The sequence below is a fragment of the Poecilia mexicana genome, unplaced genomic scaffold, assembly GCF_051168715.1.
Source record: "Poecilia mexicana isolate PSO_F unplaced genomic scaffold, ASM5116871v1 scaffold_5, whole genome shotgun sequence".
NCBI classification, from domain to species: domain Eukaryota; kingdom Metazoa; phylum Chordata; class Actinopteri; order Cyprinodontiformes; family Poeciliidae; genus Poecilia; species Poecilia mexicana.
Window position 1 is genome coordinate 25,138,057 of NW_028263374.1, and position 20,917 is coordinate 25,158,973.

The 20,917-nt window shown below is 37.9% G+C and overlaps 1 protein-coding gene and 1 long non-coding RNA gene across 2 annotated transcripts; both read left to right on the forward strand.

Annotated features, from left to right (window-relative positions):
* The first annotated feature begins 1,279 nt into the window (after positions 1–1,279).
* On the forward strand, positions 1,280–2,287 carry LOC148159721 (secretory phospholipase A2 receptor-like). The gene has a single exon (XM_088005994.1). It carries the CDS (start codon positions 1,280–1,282, stop codon positions 2,078–2,080), a length of 801 nt encoding a protein of 266 aa, XP_087862120.1. The 3' UTR covers positions 2,081–2,287.
* A 3,681-nt stretch (positions 2,288–5,968) lies between these two features.
* On the forward strand, positions 5,969–12,627 carry LOC106918438 (uncharacterized). Its single transcript, XR_001418411.2, has 2 exons — positions 5,969–10,033; positions 10,158–12,627. It is a non-coding gene; the product is annotated as an uncharacterized LOC106918438 (long non-coding RNA).
* The last annotated feature ends 8,290 nt before the right edge of the window (positions 12,628–20,917 follow it).

Sequence of the window (20,917 nt, forward strand, 5' to 3'; positions counted from 1 at the left end):
TGGACAGAGTTCATAGTGGTAAAACATAGACTATCGCCATCTCATCTCTGAAACTAGACCTAATATAAATTTCTCTCATATGAGTCACTGATGTCATGATCACCAAAAATTTTAATAACAAAAGCTTGTTTGCTTAAAAAACTCCTTATTTATTTCAACCAGAAAGCTTTAACAAAACAAAGTGAATTTTTTTCAACTGAGTTTATCAACCTGACTGTGACTGGTTGTTTAAATTATATGAAGTATAAGATTGTTTTAAACTTTTTACAAAGGGGCCTCTTAAGACAAAACTGTTTTCTTAAAGCCATTGCCTGACTTGTAAAGATCGAGATACATCTGCCTTCCTTGAATGATGTTTAAACTGTTAGTTTTTATTTATTTCCTTGCTAAGTTATTTCACTAAGCAAAGCAGGGAATATTCTTCTTTATGGAAGATTTGATCAACTAATGAAGCATCAACCCTCTAGCAGACCTGTACAGATCCATCATTCTTTACTCACTGACATGCAACAAATTGCAAATTGTTAACATAGATTACCCTTAAATGCAAATTAGCAATTTGTCAAATTCAAAGCAGAAAATAGCCAGGAAAGCTTCCCTCTGTATTCAAATAGAACAAAAACAAATAGGATTTAAAACATACCAATGTTAACAAGCTTCAGTGTGCCCAGAACAATACAAAACTCTGTCTATAGACCGTAAAGGGGTAAACACAATTTGACATATGTTAATGGGTTATTGTTCATTCAGTAATTCATTTAGTAAGTCAAAATGTGTTTTGGAAACTATTTTAAAAATTCATCAGTCATGTAAGAACATATTAATTTAGAAAATCACTTTCATTTTCTCAGTTCAGTCTTAACCCTCCCATGAAATGGGGTCATTTGGACCCCTGAGGTTTTTATTTCGTATGTGGTCCAGCGAGGTCGCATGTGAGCTTTTATGAGGGTCTTCTTTTATTTGGTTTCAGAAACTGACAATCTGACAACACAATCCCCTCCACCCCCCTGCTTTCCCACTCTCTGACCATGACATTTACCACACTCCTCCTGTGAGAATCATACCAAGACCGTGGGAGGATTTAAGCCTCGTTTGTGAAAATTTGACTGTTCCACATTTGCATGTGTAAATTTGTACCTAAATTCCAAGATATTTCCATGAAAAGCATGGAACACAATTTGATTGGGTGCTTCCTGTATTTTCAAAAGTATTTAAGAACCCCTCACATCCCAGAAATGAAACTACCAATTGAGGGAAGCGATGAAAGAAAAAAATCAGTATGAGAACACTGGCTCTCAGATCTCTGCTCTTCACAGAGCTCTTCAGTGTGGCTCTCTGTGACTTCTTTGGAGAGAATATTTATGTCTCAGAAAGAATGACATGGTCAGATGCCAGAGACTACTGCAGAATGCATCACACTGATCTGTCCTCAATCAACAGCCAGGAGGAACAAGACAAACTCACTGAGTTAGGGCAAGGGGGAGAAAATGCTGACAATTGCCTACTGTGTCTAGGGATTGTAGGTGCTGATTCTAAAAAAATCTGGATTGGTCTGTACAAAGATGTCAGTGACAACTGGAAGTGGTCTGGTGGGAAAAATGCTTTGTTCTTTCTCTGGATGTCACCGAAAGAGTCCATCCAAGATCAGCACTGTGTGGCACAGACTGACGAGGGCTGGGAGTCAGTGAGCTGTGAGGAAAAATTCCCTTTCTATTGTTTTCACAGCAGCCTGGTTTTGGTGAAGGAAAACAAGACCTGGGAGGAGGCTTTGAAGCACTGCCACAGCCTAGACAAGGAACTGGTCAGCCTAACCTCTGAATCTGCCCTGACTAAAGCTCTGCAGACCAGCAGAACCGCTTCAACGACCCACGTGTGGAGCGGCCTGTGCTACCTTTCTGACAGCTGGCTGTGGGTGGATGGGACCTTAACGGAGAACCAAACCTGGAGCCAGGCGCAGGTCCCACAATGTCCAGCCTGGAGCCACCACTGTGGGGCCCTCTTTCAGGAGGAGCAACAGTTGGAGAGCTGGGACTGTGCTGACAAACTTAACTTTATTTGCTATGTGAACGGCACATCATAAAACTTGTAACGGTTTAGATGAGACTCCTGGTCAGTTGCAATGTCCTACATATTATTAAAAGGTAGTGAAAAAAGTTCAAATGAAATCCACAGATTTCATTTGGCAAGAAGATGTGTCTGAACACACACATACTTTATTATAAATTGACTGATTTCTCTAATGCATGCATTAATTTTATTTGGTTTCCTACCTGTTCTTGCCTACTTGATTGTGTATAACCTTTATTATTGTTCTATTATAATTTGCTATCCATTTGCTGGTGTTAACTAAAATGTACAATTGATATATTATTAATATTAAATATACCTGAGAATTGACATTTTGTTCTTGAAAAGATAGCAATTAAATTTCTAAACATTTTTTGGATAAAAATCTACAAAGTAAGGTAACCCTTAATCAGGCACATTATAACCACTGACAGTTGAAGTGAATACCCACATATCTTTTCTTCTAGGCACCTGTTAGAAGGTGGAATTTATAAGGCAGCAAGTTGGTATTTTATCCTTAGTTGATGTGTCTGAAGCAGTGGGAATAGGCAATTTTAAGCATTTGAGCAAGTTTGAAAAGACCCAATTTGTGACTACAAGATGACTGAGTCGAGGCATTTCTCAAACTGTCGGTCTTATGGAGTATTCCTGGTTAACAGAGGTCACTTTATATCTGAGGTGAGTCTGTAACAGGAATATCCAAGTTAGCAACAAATGAACCTTAGGTCTCACTGATGGAAATGGAGTGAGAAAGGTGGTCCAGTCCAACAGAGAAACTATTCTATCTTAAAATAATATGTTTTTATACTGCCTTAAAAAATTGTCACCAAATAGTTGATAAATCTGCATGATTATTGTGATAATCATAAATTTGAAGCCACCCTGAGGGTTTTAAGAGATAAAGTTTTTATGACAACTAAGAAAAACAACATCACCTCAGTAATAAAAGACATGCTTGGCTGGTATAAAACATAATAAAAAAAGTTATGCAAAATACTAGTAATTGAAAATGCTTAGTGTAGACACAACTTTAAAACTGGCTAAAGAATACCAGCAGTAAATCACTAAGTCCTAAATGTCATGATGTCATGAAGCATGGGTAAAAAAAGTGCTTGAGGAGATTAACAATTAATATTGTTTTTGAAAGATGATGCTCAGCCTCACAACATTATCCTTTTGTATTAAATGTTCCAAATCCTACTGCCAAGATTACACAAGAATCTCTAAACATAATCAAAGTAAAAATGATGAGTTGGCCAAATATGTTGCCAGTGAAAGGCTTATCAACCGCTTTTCTGCAGCAAAGAAGTAAGGCAATCTGCAAACAAAATCTCTAATCTGTTTTGGGTCTCTGATTCATACATAGATTTATATGATTAAAAATCTAAACTTATTGTACCAACATAAAAATGGCACAATGACTTTTGATGAGCCTTTAATCGTCTGACGATAACAATCTGAGGACTTATTATTTTCACAGAAGGAGATGCTAATCTATTTAGAGGTTCACATGGATGTGCCTTCTAATGTTTTTATTGTGCACTTAAAGATTGTTCTCATATATAAGGGAATAAATGTGTGTTTATTTTAACAACAAACCACCAATAATACCAATTTACAGTTGTTGTTCCAGTGCAGAGAAAATACTTTGCGACTATAAAAATAAGTGACCTATTGGCTCCTGATGGCCGGAAGGATTTAGTCACACAACATACGGTTACAAGGTCAGCTGTCCCATCATGTGAGACTGCTTAGTGTGTCTGAAGCCTGGCTTGTTATTTGTGCTTGTGTGCAGTTCATGCTCCCACAGCAAATTAAGCACTTCAGTCATACCAGCTAAAGTGACCTTTATCAGCCCTTGTTGTTTCGTTCTTACAGGCTATACACGCCTGCCGTAATGGTTCACTTACAGAGCCTGCTGGGCTAAAGGCTACCACTGTCTGTACAGTGAAGATGGTGCAAAGGTCAGCAGGGTGGTGTTTACTGGTAGCAGATCAGAGATGACTATAAACAAAGCCATATCACTCCACAAGCATGAATATTAAAACAAAAAATGCCACCAGTTTTAAAATTGCATAAAAACTGCACTGTGAGAACCAATATCTTATATCATCTCTTACATTGAAATGGTTTCCAGAAAAGAAAGACAGATAGTTATGCATAAGCCTAATAACAAACAAGTTTACTGCCTGCAATAAATATGGAAGGGTGAGTCAGTTTTTACGAAGCACTAATTGTATTTTGTCACCATCTACTGGGCATTTCTTGTCATTTTAAGTGAGAGCAATCTATCAGTTTATTATCTAAACTTCATAATAAGTTTTAATCTTAACTCGTTTTTTTCCGATTTTTTTTTTCAGATTTTGGATATATATATATCCAAAATCTGTATATATATGTTTTATGTTACAACCAAACGGTGGTAACATAAAAGAGCCAGTCTGTTTTCCTTTTCAAAATGAGCGGAAAATGTTTCCAAAGCACAATTGATTGCTTTTCTGTAGGTATTTCTCCAGACAAGTGTATTTACATAAAGAGATTTCAAAGACTTCATTTGAGCGGGATTACTTTGATTGTGCTAATGAGTTTACTGCTAGCTATTCAAAAGATGTAGGACGTAATGGCGTCATTTACCGTAAATGACTTTAAAGAAGAGCAGCGATGTGCTTCAATAACCGTAAACAAAGTATGGTAAAGTTAATGCTTTACCGTTTACGTCCCGATAACGTGGCTCAGAAAATAAACGCTATTAGAGTAGGAAAGCAAATCTATTATATTCTTGATTTAAATTAATTTAAACCATACTCTTCATAATATTAGAAAATATAGGCTTCTATTTCATTATATCTTATGAAAACATCCGAGTAAAAAATGCAAACTTTCAATGTAAATTTATTCTATTATTATTATTAGTTGTAGTAGTAGTAGTAGTAGTAGTAGTTAAATGTTTGTAGATTTATATGTACTTGACTCTATTGTCTTGTTTTATTTTCTATAATCACCATTGTAAGAGAAAAATGAAGAAAGGAACAAAGAAAGCTGGATCGCACTGCCATCTGCTGTAAAAAAGATGTCATTGCAAAAATGTTCCAGGAAGATCTGCGCATCTTCTATCATTATGGATGACAGATTTTTGGATCTTCAAGCATTATGAAACATCTATGGAAATTTACAAAAAAAGAAAACACGGTGAGGAAAAAACTGAAAATCCTTGAAGATAAGTGGCAACAAAAGCCTAACTGCTGTTTGTGCCTAGTCAAAGCACAACATTGGTCACTGCTTTTAAAACATATATGGTTTATATATATAGGGTAACCGAATAGGTATATTATTTAGCCTTTCGGACACAACTGTAAATTTACTGTTTCTTATGCCTACGGATGAAAGAGTAAGTTAGTAACTGATATAATAGCTAATCATTACAAAGAAAACAAAAAAAAATAACTAAAATAAAAACAAATACGCAACGATTCTTTTTTTTATAAAGCTGCAGTAAGGAAAAAAAAAGAAAAAGTTCTCAGCACGACATCTGGCTATAGCGTCAGAGGGATGTAGTTTACGGTAAATGGACGCTCATTACCATGTGATCTTACCCGATGTTTGTAAACATGCGTCAGCCACATGTGAGTCTCTCGATGAGGAAACGCTCTCCATCTCCTCAGCCAATCAGTGATCGGAGGAGTGTCAGGGGCGGGGTTCCCATGTTGCGCTATGGAAAATCGTTAGGGGATACACTGTGACAAACATGCGCTCTGAGATTGATAATAACCAGAATAAGGCCAAAACGGGAACCTGGCGGAGTCAATATTCAGCGAGGGCCGGAACTGGGTGGCGCCGGCCAGGATGAGGTACACATTTCTTCAGTACAGATGGAGGAAAGGCTTGAGATAAACACGTAAGTTATTTGTGTTATTACATGGTCGAAGCGACATAATACTGCGTAGGTTGCGTAGAGAATACCACTATGTAATTCATAACCACTGGAGCGCCAGATGAGAAGGTAAGAATCAGAGCCTGGAGGCGCTCGGGAAAGAGTTGCTTGATGTTTCATGAAAGCGAATAAAAGTGTTTTTATCACAGCCGTGTATAGGCTGTGGCTTTGTAATGAGAACGGTTCTGAACACTTTTTTTAATAATCCTGATGTTTCATCATCGGTATGACAACAGGTAAATGAAACTGCGTCAGCACGAAGTCCGACAAGCCACATGAAATCCAGTGGGAATTTCCACTGCGAGGGACGAAACTCGCTGCGACGGCATGTCAGTCTGCTTGTGGTTGCTCTAAAACTCGACTTTTGTACGATTTTAATGACTAAATGTGGATGTAAACAAAACGTGGAATCGGCAGGGATGGCGTGTCAAGGAAGAGCTCGGAATAGGATGCTGCGCAAGAGATGGACAGTGCGTAATCCTGTTGTGGGAGAGGACGATGTTACGCAGTACATATTACCACAATCATTTACCGTCCCGTGGCCTTACGGGCCATGTTTATTCTGTTACCGACATTCCACGACACTATTATTCAATGAAAGAAAAATACTCATATTCTTGAGGTACGCCGTTAAACGTGGTTTAAATTCGATGCGAGAGGACTCGTCTGTTGTTTGCGTCTTTTCAGAGGAAATACAAACTCAGTGATGACGCAGCTTTATTTAAGTTTCCGTTGTCTATCAGGATTTTGCTGCGTCACACAGATCTCAAGAGTCCGAAATAGTAATCTGGCTTTATAGTGCGCACTCGATATGTTCAAAACAAGATGAGCTTCCCGAATGTAGGGGGCGTTGTTGAGTAAAATACTAATTGGACCAAATGATCTGCTGCACTCCTCTTTATTTCTCATTGTTTGTTTTTCTTTGTCTGATTAACACATTTTGTTTTAATAACATTAAAATGAATTGCAAATTCTCTAAGCAGTTTTTCAGCTGAATTGTACCTTGATTTGACTCCTTTTGCTATTTAGTTGTGAACCACTTAGCAAATTTACTACCTTAGACATTGAAAATCATCCCTCCATGGCACAAAATGAGTCGAAAGTATTTTATGAAGTGACACTATTGTGGGTGGCACATACACTGTGGGCCTCTAATCTAATTCAATTATGATGTTCGAAGGTGTGGTGCTTCCTGCCGCTCACCTGCCAAAAAAAAGATAGGAACGAAGAGCTTCATCACTTATCACGGTGCCTGAGGTGAAAATGAGAAAGGTAGGGGCAGCTAACACCATCCTGTCGAGTGGATTTGTTCAGTCATCAGCTGAATCACCAATAGAGCTCATGAGTTGCAAAACCACTGGCAAGCAAATGTAAGAAGAGAGGCTGAGAGAGCGAGAAAGGGAGGGAAGAGTACCTTTAGAGCTTTAATTATGTTCGCTGAATAGAAACTTGACTCCTGGAAGTAATGGTGTTATGGCAGTTTTTAAGCAAACACATCAAGGTTCCAGTAAGAGGTATAATCTAATCACAGAGTAAGTGACACGGTTTACGACTATGTTTTTACATGCTTCCAAATGCATATATTATACTATGTGCTGTACATTACGTGAGCTGGCTTGGAAAACCGCATCGTTCCATGTTTTATGGATTGTGAGGATCAGCCATCATGTTTACCAGGAGTTTCTAGGCTGACCAGTGGAACAAGTGACCCAGTTTCCCAAACAAGGAAATGTGACCTCAATAGTTATTTTGTTATCCTTTTGCGGTGAGGTGCAGCCTCTCAAGTCAAGTAAATAGACGCAACATAGTTTTAATCACAGTTTTGGGGACAAATTTTGCCAGCAGTAGATGTAGTTAGAATAAGAACGCAGTCTCTGCTTAAAATTCAGCTGATGCTGTTGGTTTAAAATGAGCGAACACATACTTCAAAGACAAAAGAAGCACAGTGAATATCCTGAAAAATGTGTTTGCGGTGCAGGGCCAGTGTCACCTGTGGCCAACATAAACCATCAGAGAAAATGGCGAGCGACCCACTGGCTCTCAAAACAGATCCCTCCTACGCTCAGATTATAGAATGGGAAGTGGCACAGGGCCGAGAGATGACAGTGCTAAAATTAAACCCGGTGCACTGCTGGCCTCGCTACATGACGGTGTATTAATAGACAAGTGTGAGGCAGCATTTGTTCGCAGGTAGACACCATATGTGCTCCAGAACTGTTTTTTGAACAGTGCTGGAGCATTGTTAGCGACTGTGATGTAACCCAAGAGGCCGCTCTGTGCTCCAATTATTTAATTGCTTGTTTTTCTTTCTGTAGGCTTGTTTGAGTACCTGAAATGGACATCAAGTTGCAAATTAGGCAAATAAGATTGTTTTTGTCCCTTCTGTGTTTATAAAGGTGCTCCCTGTTTCAGAAACTGGAGACCCATTTTACTGTCTGAAGATGCCCTGAAGCAGCTAGTTTAACAGATTACGCCACCGTCTTTATCAACAAAACATCTGATATATCCCAGCTGGCAGCATACGAGCCAAAAGATTGTGACAACGTGTAAATCAACCCCTTGATGTGTGGTAGTTATTTCCATCCATTGTGCATTTGGGTCGAACAAACAGTGTCAGGCTGTTCTGAGCATGTCGAGGCTCTCACTTCTACAAATATTTCACAATCCCCAACCCCTTAGGAGACAATGATGCAATTCAGAAGGTTAAACTCAAGATCCTTTTATGATCCAAACATTTGGTGTGTTTGAGTTTTTCTTCCAAATGGGCCGAGTCGTAACGGAAGTGACATCTGATTGATACTTTTGCATCATGTGATTGTTTTTCAGATTAATCAGTGTGATTACAGCTGTATATATGTATACCTACAAATTAACATTTAGCAAATAAGGTCTTCAGATTCACATCGTGACTCACTTTGCTGCACGATTGTCAGGAGGTAGTTTAAAAACACATTACCTTGATAAGGTTGCCTCTCTCACTCCTGATAAATTAGCACCTATAATCTGTAAGAGGATTAACCACCTACACTGTTTACACGTGCACCCATGCACACTGTTCCGCCCCATGCTGTTATGCACACGTAACACAAGGTTGCACGTATGCAGGCATTCACTGTTGATTTTAAGTCACCTGTTCCAATGGGACCAAACCCAGTGACTCTCTACTGGTGACATCAATTACCTACTGACAGACTGCACTGCATAATGCAGTGATGGATTTGTTCATCAAAGCTGGTTAGACACCATCAGGATAAGTCTTTTTATTTATTTATTTAAAAACAAAAATGTATTTGGTTTGCTTCTATTATTTCACTTTAATTGAATTCTTTTGTCTTATTTCCATCTGTTTCGTGTTAAAAGTGAGCAGTGTATTCAGTTTGATGTCGTTCCAAATCAAACTAATGGTTGCGTAAGTTCCTTTTGTTTTGATTTTTAAAGGGGCTGATGTGCCTTTAACAAGCAGTGGATGGTCAGGTGACTCGGCAGAAAAAAATAAAACAGCTTCGATGCAGTCAGAAGCCTCTGCTCGCACAGTAGAGGGTGAGAGGGCTTGGAGTTAAAAGAACAAGGGAGCAGGAGAGAGGAACGCACAGAGACGTTCTCAGACCCCAATGTTACGTGGCTCATCATAATAAACGAGAAGGAGATGGATGTAAGGAGCGCTGCAGTCTTTAAACCACAATGGCTGCCTGAGTTATTCTTGAAGCTGACACAGCAGACATGTAAATAGTGGCAGATTCTATCGAAAGCGAGAATATTTTTGGCCAGAGCACACATCCGCAGGGCTGCGTGGCAATAATGAAATGCCTAATTTGATTACCACTGCTCAAAATACATCCTTGAAATCCAGTGCAGTAGTTTTTGTTTTAGAAGCCATGACACTAAACTAATGGTGAAGAAGAGATTAGGAAGTAACCAACAGACGCATGAAAGTTTGGAGTAGTTGTTTTTTTCCATCAGCAGGATAACAAGGAGCCGGAGGCTCTGACAGGCCAGGATAATTCCACACATTTAGTGCCGGACCTACAGAGTTCAGTGAGTGTTCTGTTATTTCAAAATAAAAGAAATACCATAATCAGTTTCTCATTCACTTAGACGCTGCTTGTTAACACTTTTATTTACTCCTTTCAGAACTTGTTTTTTCTGACTTCAATTACAGTCGACCCCATTTGGACCAGGAGCAGCACCAGATGACTGAAGTTGGCCCAGGAGAAGGCATAGTATATGCCATCATGCCTGACAAAGAAGTCTGCGGGAATGCTGCTGAGATCTATTTTTCCACACCGTGATTCACTGACAGTTTCTGCCAGGCTTGATCTGTGTTTCCATTTCGCTACTATGCCGTACCATCCTGAGAACTTGGCCATCTGATGCACTAACAAGCTGCTAAAACGTTGAGATGAGTGTCTGTTTCCTTTTTAGGTTCAGGAAACTTTACAGCATCAGCTTGCCTATCTTTCAAAAAGTCTTTATATTGTACACTATGCCCAAATTACATAGTGTGCATGTACATGTACATGTAGATGTCTGTTTTGAAAAATAGACATCTATTCATAAAAAAAAAATACAGGCTGGAATTTAGTCTTTCATTATCAGACATTCTTTTGTGAAATTGCAGCTCTATACTTAACCTTGAAGGGTGCTTAAAACAATGAGGAGCAGTTTGTTTTTCATACTTTCATAGAAGCAAAAAGTAGATCAGCATTCTCTTGAGATAAAATAGCTTGCTGCTATAATGCAGTGAGAGCAAAAAAACAAACAGACAAGAGCATGCTAACAGCATTCTCCTGCCCTATTTGATAAGAGGAAGAACAGAATAAAAAAAAAAGAAAGAATATAAGACTGACAGTAGGTCAATGACGCTTTCACTGATGTTGTTCGATGTTGATTAAAGTGTTCTGACAATGCACATGTGAAGGTGCTGCATTTCTAGGTCCATCCTTGCAGATAAATCATAAAATATGTTGAAAACAACGACATTAGTTTATTTCCCCCCAGGTGTGCCAGAAGCTGTGTCGGCTTTAAAGTCCTCCTCCCCAGGGAACTGGTTTCAGATGGTGTCTTAGAGTCTAAAATCCCATCTAGCACCATTTGAAATCGGTGTTCTTGAGCGGGAACAGACTTCACTTTAGCAATCAGTGTAGGACTGCTGTTTGGTTTGTGATGGTAATTTTCAAAACAATTTGAAATAGGACCGGGAATGGGTTGCATATTGACAGACTGTATGGCTCTACAAAACATCAGCTATTAAATAGACAAGAGCATAGGAATCCATTCTTCCGACCCTCTAATCAAGGCTGACCGTTTTCCTCTGGTGTTCAGAGTTTCCATCATGTCTAGCACCATTTGAAATCGGTTACAATGTGGGGGGAAAATCAACATTTTACATGGTGAATATCCACCAAAGGCCACAAGATGGCAGCATTGCACTTACTTATTTCAGTCAACAAAGCCTACAGAGCTGGAAGAATCCCTAAAGCAGGAATGAGGACTATGTGCAAATCTGAATTGTTTTGATGGAATAAAAACGTATTATTGTTATTGAAAATTTTGTGCCAACGTTTTTTTGTTATTTTTTATTGGGGAACGAATCAGGTTATTTTCACTGTGTGTTTAACGGTTTCTGTCTTGATTCCCTTTTTGTAATGTTTAATTAAATAGAGATTTTCTGGTTAAATGCTTCAGTGGTCTGGAAGCTGTGCCATCAGGCTTGTGCAACATTTTCAAATTTATGCTTGAATGGCTGATTGTGTCCCTGTAGGACCTTGATTTCATTTTACAAATTGACTATTTTACTCCTTATTATGACTGTAGGAAATTTTTGGATAATATTTTTATCAGAATAAAATATATCTAATAGAATATCTATTATTCTGGGATTTAGCAAATACAATTATTTTAGATAATTGTTTTTGATTACAATTTATATAAACATCTTAATTATAAATATATGTAGCAATAACTATAAAATAAGTTGTGTTTTTCCACATAATTAAAATAAAAAAATCAGGTATTGACAACATTAAAGCAAAATGTTGCTGAGTGGCTGGTGGACTCCCAATAAAATTCTCTTTGGGTCCTCATACAGCCTTGGCGAGCTCTGCCTGTGATTAGTCCTGCTTCACAGCAGAAGTAATTGTTTTGGGCTTTTGGTTCATTTTGTAGCAAGTTGTTCACTACATGATTTTCTGACACTGTAACAAAATATTACATGGTGCAAAAGTTGAGAAAGGATCAGTCTCAGCCAAGATAACAAGCCCATAACTGGAAACCCTTTCATACCGATGGCACACAGTCATTCTGCATTAATGTAAATGTGTGTGGGAATTATTAAAATGTTCAAATTAAAATTGAATAACTGAGACAAACCAAGTGTTTTAAAGTGACTGTAAGAGGTTAAGAAATTTACCTATTTGATTTTGTTATAATAATGCTCAATAACATTTTGTCTTCTTGTTGCTTGTTGTCATGATTCCCCAACTAAACATTATAGAATATGTATTGCATGATCATTATGGCATATGTAGAATTATAACTGATTTTAAGTTGACAGTAGTTTGTTTCTCAAATTAACACAAAAACTAAATAGTTTAGCATTTCTGTATATGACTTCCTGCCACACATGCAAATTTGCTATTAAGAAAAAGAAAGAGACAAAAAAGGCTGTTTTTACAGAAAAAGAAGGCTATTCATAAAGAAGACTACAGATAGTTCTATGTCACAAGTTCAGATATATATCCATCTTCCATCCATCCATCCATCCATCCATCCATCCATCCATCCATCCATCCATCCATCCATCCATCCATCCATCCATCCATCCATCCATCCATCCATCCATCCATCCATCCATCCATCCATCTTCTTCTGCTTATCCAGGTTCGGGTCGCAGGGGTAGCAGCTTAAGAAGGGAGGCCCAGATTTCCCTCTTTCCAGTCACTTGTTCCAGCTCTTTCAGGGGAATCCCAAGGCATTCCCAGACCAGGCGAGAGACATAGTCCCTCCAGCGTGTCCTGGGTCTTACCCAGGGCCTCCTCCCAATTGGACGTGCCAGGAACAACTCATCAGGGAGGCGTCCAGGAAGCATCCTGACCAGATGCCCGAGCCACCTCAACTGGCTCCTCTCGACGTGAAGGAGCTGCGGCTCTACTGGGAGTCCCTCCTGGATGACTGAGCTTCTCACTCTATCTCTAACGGAGAGTCTAGCCACCCGGTGGAGGAAACCCATTTCAGTCGCTTGTATCCATGATCTTGTTCTTTCGGTCATGACCCAAAGCTCATGACCATAGATGAGGGTAGGAACGTAAATCGACTGATAAATAGAGAGCTTCACTTTTAGACTCAGCTCTCTCTTCACCACGATGGACCGGTACAGCACCCGTTTCACTGCAGACGCTGCGCCAATCCGCCTGTCGATCTCTCGCTCCCTTCTTCCCTCATTCGTGAACAAGATCCTGAGATACTTAAATTCCTCCACTTGGGGCAGGACACCTGTTCTGCAGAATAAGCTCAGTGTTTGGGGTTTGTCTGAAAGCTGATGGCGCCTCCTAGGCATAAAAACGAAATCCTTGGCGCCATAAAGCCTATAAATGTTTTCCCATTTCTCTTTTGGTAAGTCGATGACCTCCTTGACAAAATTGAAACTTTATAGTATGTAATTTTGTTCAACAATTGGACTATAATATAGATCCAGTGTAACTTTTACAGTACATATATGTTGCTCTTCTGTGATCACTTAAAAGATGGTCATTGACTGAGTATTTTCAGTTAGTTGGAATAGCTATTTTGGTTTCTAAGTATATTAGAGATTATTTTATTTTTGCAGCTTATAATTTTCTGCACTTTTCTAGGTATGTTTTCTAATTTCCAATTAACTTTTTAATCTAATTATGCCATTCTCAAAAGTGAGCACAACAGTATTTGGAACAACCCATTTTCCTGTTCACTGTTCCTATTTTGAACACACTGCTTTCATTTAATGATTTAGTTACACAGCATCAGCAAGTCATAATTGTTGTGCCCGTTTTTATTACTTTACAACACCAAATAGCAACATTATTTGCCTTAATGAAATATATTTTCTACCAAAATTAGTGACTAGTTGGTGATGTTGGATTGCTATGATGTTGATCATAACTATTTGTATTTTAATAATGGTATATCACTAGTTTAATATAAATAGAGTTGTTTATAAGAGCAAATGATTGAATTTACTGACTTGGTTACCATAGGTCTTCTGAAACATACCATAAAACCTTAAGTATAAGCATGTGCTCAAAGCTACCACATAATTATTCACAGACTCAGGTCTAGTACCACCCAACTCAAATAGCCAATGCTGATGTCAGCTACTGTTACAATTCTGCCATCAGGAATAAAATCATTTGATGCCGTTGCTCCAACAGTAACTGAATGGTTAGAGCTTTTCAATCCTTTCAGAGACAGTTGTTTGTCCGATTACTTTCAAAGGACTTGACACTACCTTCTGACTGTCTGCAGCTGCACTAAACTAACACTGTAAAGGCCTGCATTTTAAAAGGAAAAAGGCTCAGATTCCAACAAGATCATATTTTTTATCTCCAGTACGTCATTGTGGGTCATCATCTGTGGAAATTGCTGGGAAGGTGTTTCTATGGCAACAGCAAACGTAAACACCGTCAATCCGTTCAAAATATTCTTTGCGAAGAAAAGCATTAGTCATAGGGAGTGGCTAGTGTAAACATGAACTCGTCATGATGTTTTGATTTAGCCAATCTCTGTTTTTGTTCGTCATCCTGACCTCACTGGTTGGGATTTGTTAGGTTTCCTCTGACATGTACACATAGGGGAGGAGATTGAGGACAGATGGTTAAATTGCAGGCTTGTTTAAACATTAAAAGAAGTGCAAAAATAGCTGTATTTTGAGAAAGAGAGCTTTATGTAATGGATTGATTTGGTATAACCAGTCATTCATATTGGCTAATACTGTGGTATTTTATATTTTTTCTCAATTGTACATTCCTGTGTTCCTCCAACTACTTATGTTTAACCAAATGACCTCGTAAAAGAGCCATAAAATTTTTATGAACATGAAGAGTGTTAACTGGTCAACACGCACAACCCTGCATTCTTTCTTGTAAGTGATGAACACACAGTAGCTCTTGTGTTAAATGAGGCCCTGCATGTTCTGACTTGTATGGGAAGCAGGTTTTAAATACCATTCACTCAAAATAAAGGCACTTATCCAAAGCAAGCTTTAAATTACTGTTGTAGTTTGGTTCTTCTTATCAGAATCACTGAACTAAAAAAACATTAAGCCATAATTGGCCAGTATCATAAGAGCCCTTCACATGAATCTCATCCAACAGTGAAATCTTCTACTGAAATTAAATGACAGAAGGAAGTTGGTGAAACTTAACATCCAAACGGGTGAAGATACTTAAAAGTTCAAGAGCTTTTAAACATTGGTTTTGACATGAATGCTATAGACATTGAAGGGTATCCATGCCTAACATCCGTTCTTCCTCTTATGACAAGTTTAAAGTGGAAATCATTCATGTTCTGTTTTTCCTTAAGGATCGCCATCTGTTCTTTCCATGAGAACAACTTTAACAGAGAAGACTCAGACCAATCTGGTCTGAGGGATTTCCTCCCATTTCCAATATATATTTATTTTGTATAACCACAGCTAAATTATGCCAAAACCACCCAGTCCCAGACTCTGTGTGTTTCTGTGTAATCACCTAAGTGATTCTTCCCAGACAGATGACTCATAGCAGCATTTGAACCGGTCAGACTGGCATATTGACCCTCAGATGCTAGATAATGACTGCACACTTTTGTGTGTGTATGTGCAGTAAGAATTCTTTTCTTGTTTTTCCCATGTGTAAAACGACATTGTTTCCTATGTTTGACTTCCCTCCTCCTCTAAATGTGTAACTGGAACGGGGTTAACCAGAAGGTCTACTCTATGAAAGAATTTCCTCCTCTTTGAACTGTGAGACAAAATGAAAACTGATCATAATTAAAGAACTGTCATGAGAGCCAGCTCTGTGGTTTAGTTTAAAATGTAACAGTCATGTGGCTTTTTAGGTGTATTTATGTCTGAATTTAAACAAAATATGAAAACAAAAAGGAAAAGAAGGTATTTTGTTTTTATCTTTCAGCCTGGTCAAGGTCAGAGTTTGAGAGTTAATATCCTACAACATTTAGATGTATTACTGCTTCTGCTCACCAAATTCAAATGATTGTCTCCTTACCAGGCCTCTGCAGTGCTTGAAGATGTTGGTTAGATATTTGAAGAAGAACAATGTTCTTCACCTTCCTTTTTCTTTTATTAATAAAAGCACTTCCACTATGCAGTCATTCAAGGCCCAAAACCATATTTCCTTTGTCTAGCTTGAGGTTAGCCGAAACACATGGTTGAATTTTATGACCCATTGTCCAACGCAGAGTGTGGATCCAAATCAGATAACAAAGCTTTACCTGATGTCGGTTCCCTCTTTGCTCCCTTTTTTGTTTGATCTTGACCGGAGGGTGGGGGTTACTCTGTTTTATGATACTGTATGCTGCATTTGTGGTTCTGCAAATCAGATTTTTCCTTTCCGGTTTTTTGTGTTTCTTTGTTTAATTAGTTTTGAAGTTAGTTTTCAGTATTCTATTCCGTTTTGTCATTTGTTAGTTCATTCTATAATCTGATTTTATTCCTGTTTTATTACTCTGTAAATTCCTTTCATCTTATCAGTAGCTATATTGCATGCCAGTGAAAGATAAATGTTCTCTACTGCATATTTCAGTTATGAAGCTGGGGGTGTTTTGTAAATTCTCTTGATAAGCATGTCAGTGATCATTGCTTGTTATGTGAGTTTCTTCTGCTCACATAACAATGTCTGAATTACCTTCTCAAGTGTCTTAGCTTGACTTATGATTACAGAGGTGCTGGTACTCCAATTCAACTAAAGAATTTTCATTCTATTAATAATTTAATTAGTAATAAATGATTAATTTAATCTTTATCATGACATTGTTTGTGCAAAAAATGTCACAATGACCCTAATGACCTTAAATAGTGGGTGCATTCAAATTCAAAATTCTTTATTAATCCCACAGGGATCAAGACGGGAAGAGTAGATGATGAGGTTCTGTAGGAATTTTTCTCTTAAATGGAGTACAAAGCAGTGATTGGTGAGGACGAGAACAGTGACGACCAATCAACCGAATCCAATTACTTATCATCACACAAAGTCTGACATATATTCTTAATTTCCTATATTTATTGTTGCAGACATTGTCATTTCTGTGCTGAAACAACTCTGTCACGTTTATGTCAGTCACATGGTCAAAGCAGATTTCTGGGGAATTCCCCCATCTGATGCGTCCTTAGAAATTTTGTGCAAACCACAGAGGGGCAAATGGAGAACACACAATGTTTTATCTGCAATGACACTTTCAGTTAGTTGATGAGCTCCTCATGACATCTCATCCCTGAAGGCTGCTTGAGAATGGCTGACTGAGACAAAGTCAAAAGACACAAATGACAACAAGAAGCTTCTTTCTGGCAAAGTCAAAATCAAACTTGATCAATTTTCAAGATTCAAATATCATTAATGCTGTTTTGTTCATTGTTTGTTTTACTTCTGTGTAATTTTTTCTCAAAACGTTCAAAGATTTTTTGTCAACACCTCTGTTATATTCAATGTAATTCTAGAGACTTTCATTAAGAGTTTTTTTTCTTTGTCTTATTTCTCAGATCCTGAGTGATCAAAACTAAGAAATCACCAAGACACACAGCAAACTGAACCAGTACAGCCGCTCACTGTTAGTGCAACTTTTCCAGCACCATCAACAACTGTTTTTCCATGATCTTCCTGTCAGCAGTGCTGAGAAACAGGATTATGGAAGTCATGTGATCTTAGTTCTGTCTGTAAACCAATGGCCTATTTGTGCTCTGATGCTGATAAGATGAGCATCAAGGTGTTTGGAAATGTTGAAATCCCCCGGTCAAAATTAACATTATTAAATCGCAGAATTCTGAAACCCTTTTTTAAAGTCAAGAGTGAGACCAAGTAAACTTCCGAAGAGCATTAAAAATATTTCTACTCCTGTAATGTCTTTTATTATTTCCTGTTTTTACTTTGTGTACCAAGTTTATTACCTATAGTAGAAAACAAACCCAAATTTTCCAAATAAGGCTTGGATATGAGAAGAAATAAATGTGTTTCCACAGCCATTGAGGAAGCTTTACTGTAAATGGGAAGGAAACAATCTCAGGGTTTCCACAAAGAGGATGGACTGACATTCTTTCCTGTTCTTCACAAACAGGATAGGGATTTATGAGATTTCAGTGGAAACAGGGCAGATGTTAAGTGGGAACTTGTTGATTGGAGTGTGAGCTCAGCATTTTATATTTTAACATTTCTGTAGTTCACATGTGAATTGAAGTGTAGTGGTAAACAAATGAACAAGTGTTTTCCCTGAAAATGTTGTATTTTGGAAGGCATTTTATGGTATCTAACAGCTAACAGGAGGGGAACTGCCAAGTTGGACGGGTATGGAACTTCACTCCCTGCAGCGGAAAAAAACGACTTTGGAAAGAAAAGGAGACGAGTCAGCAGGAAAAAAAGTTGCTGATATGGGAGGAAACTTTTCTAAGTTCCAAATATCACTCTGGATCGTTCTAATATTGGACATCTGAAAATATACTTTTTAGTCTGTAAAAACAGATCTAGAAAGCTTATTATGTTCATGCAAAAAAAAAGACACTATTGAGACCTTATTTAACACTATCCTTAATCATAAATAATACATGTTGGCATTATTTCAGAGGCTATGAAAGGTGAAATATGGAGAAACCGATGTACTAGTCTTGCAAATGGTGGATTGTTTGCCAAGCAAAGGGTATTTCAGTGAAATTACATGCAAGGTGGAAATTTAAAAATCTTAATATAGCAAATGACTCAATGTGAATCACCATCAAGCTAAGTTGCACTGCACCCTTCAAGATCTGCTGACATGGCATTAATGCCACAAATCTCTTACTCTTACTACTAATTTTATGGAACAGCTTGTGTATTGAGACCTTATTTAATACTATCCTTATGGTAGTAACTTGATGATCTGAAAACCTACCCATAAGATTACACATTTTTGATATGCGATAATAACAATCTTAAATATTGAATGAAGTTAAAACCCCATTTTCATAAGTTGTTCAATCATTTAAAATTGGTGGAAATCTAGTAACTCCTTTAGCAAACCTTATTTTCATATTGTACTATATGCATTTCCTCTTAGGATAAAAGTTCTGACAGATAATCAAACTACAGAGACTGGCATCAAAGCTGTAGTGGGTGAATGTGTCATAGGTGTTACTGAAAAGGAGACGTTTAGTGACGCACAGTCCCAACGTGCTGGGATATGCTTTAGAATCAAAAGAGATATTGTGCAAAAAATATACATTGGGAGGAAGTGAAGTTTTCTTTTCATCAGCTTCTCTCTCACTTTACTTATAGTTAATCCACTTCCCCCTTCCCTCTGTCCCATTCCTAACCGTCTCACATTCCTTTTCACTTTCTCATTCAGGCCTCAGGCATTGAAGTTGTGGAGGCTTTTAAGTACCTGGGTGTTTATTTCAACAATTACCTGAACTCATGGGCAACATCCTGTGAAGCACTGTTTACCATTGTGTTGTTTGCTCTACAATGCACCATGCTGTGGTCTGATCGAGTTAGACAGAACAAGCTGGCTAACAGAGCCAGACCCAATAATAGTCAAGGTGGAGCTCTTCATGTAAAGATTTCCAGTGGAAGTACCACTGTCATAACATTTGTTAAAATACATAATAAACAGCAGCAATTAGTTTATGGATTAACAGTTCAGGCAGAGACAGAGAACATATCTGAGCTAGAAGCCAAACTTACACATTCTTCAAATCTTTGTATCTAGCTACAAACATGCTCTATCAGAATATGTTTGTGGTACAGATGGTTGAAATTCTGAAATATATTTGGACAGATGTGTACGCTACTGTTACACATTGTACTATATCCACAGACAGACAAAGTTAAGGTCGTGTCTGCTTCACACTAGGCTGCGTGATTCTCAACACAAAGGGCCTCTGATTACTCTCTGCTGGGTTCACTTCCACAGACGGTTCACAAGAATCAACAGGCACTGGGTTTTCTATCCATTCTTAAATGGTTTTATAAAAAAATAAATAAATAGCGCACGCAGACAATTTTGCTTGTTACCTGCAGTTCAGTGTCTTAAAATCACCAGTCTAAACTTATAAAAGTTTGTTTGTAGTCTGGTTTTTAACAGTGTTTACAATACTGACCAACATTTCTGGCCTCTGATGTATTTTTAAACAATTCTCCAGACAATAATTACTTACATGGCTTTAAGAAAGATTAATAAACACCAGCTGGTGACATTAAAATATTAGTTACAGTGGATTCAGTTGTTTTTATGATTTGTATGTGTTTGACTGTCGTATGATTAACTTATAATCTTAATCAGTTCTAAAATGGTTCAACCCAAAGTTTTCTTAGGTCCTGTGCCAGCCATGTAACAGACACAACTCCCTTAGGTTTTGACTGGTTGCTTAGATTTTTTGTTTTGCTCCAAAGGTTAGTTTCTCGGTCCTTCCAGTCTTGCTGAAGTCCTCACATTACCACATTGTCACCCCCTCCATGCTCCTTGAAAGTAAGTGGAGTTGTGACAGGAACGTTTGGATTTCAGACAAGAGACCAACACAAAATAGTTCACAACTGTTAAGTCATTGGAAAATTATATTTAGTTTTAATTTGTTTTACAAATGTAAATAATTAGTGTGGCTTACTATGTATTGAAGCCTCTTTTATATGACATTTCTAAATTAAAGTGCAATCTTTGCAGAAAGCTCCTTATCAGTTCATAGAGTCTGCATGTGTCCATTTGCTC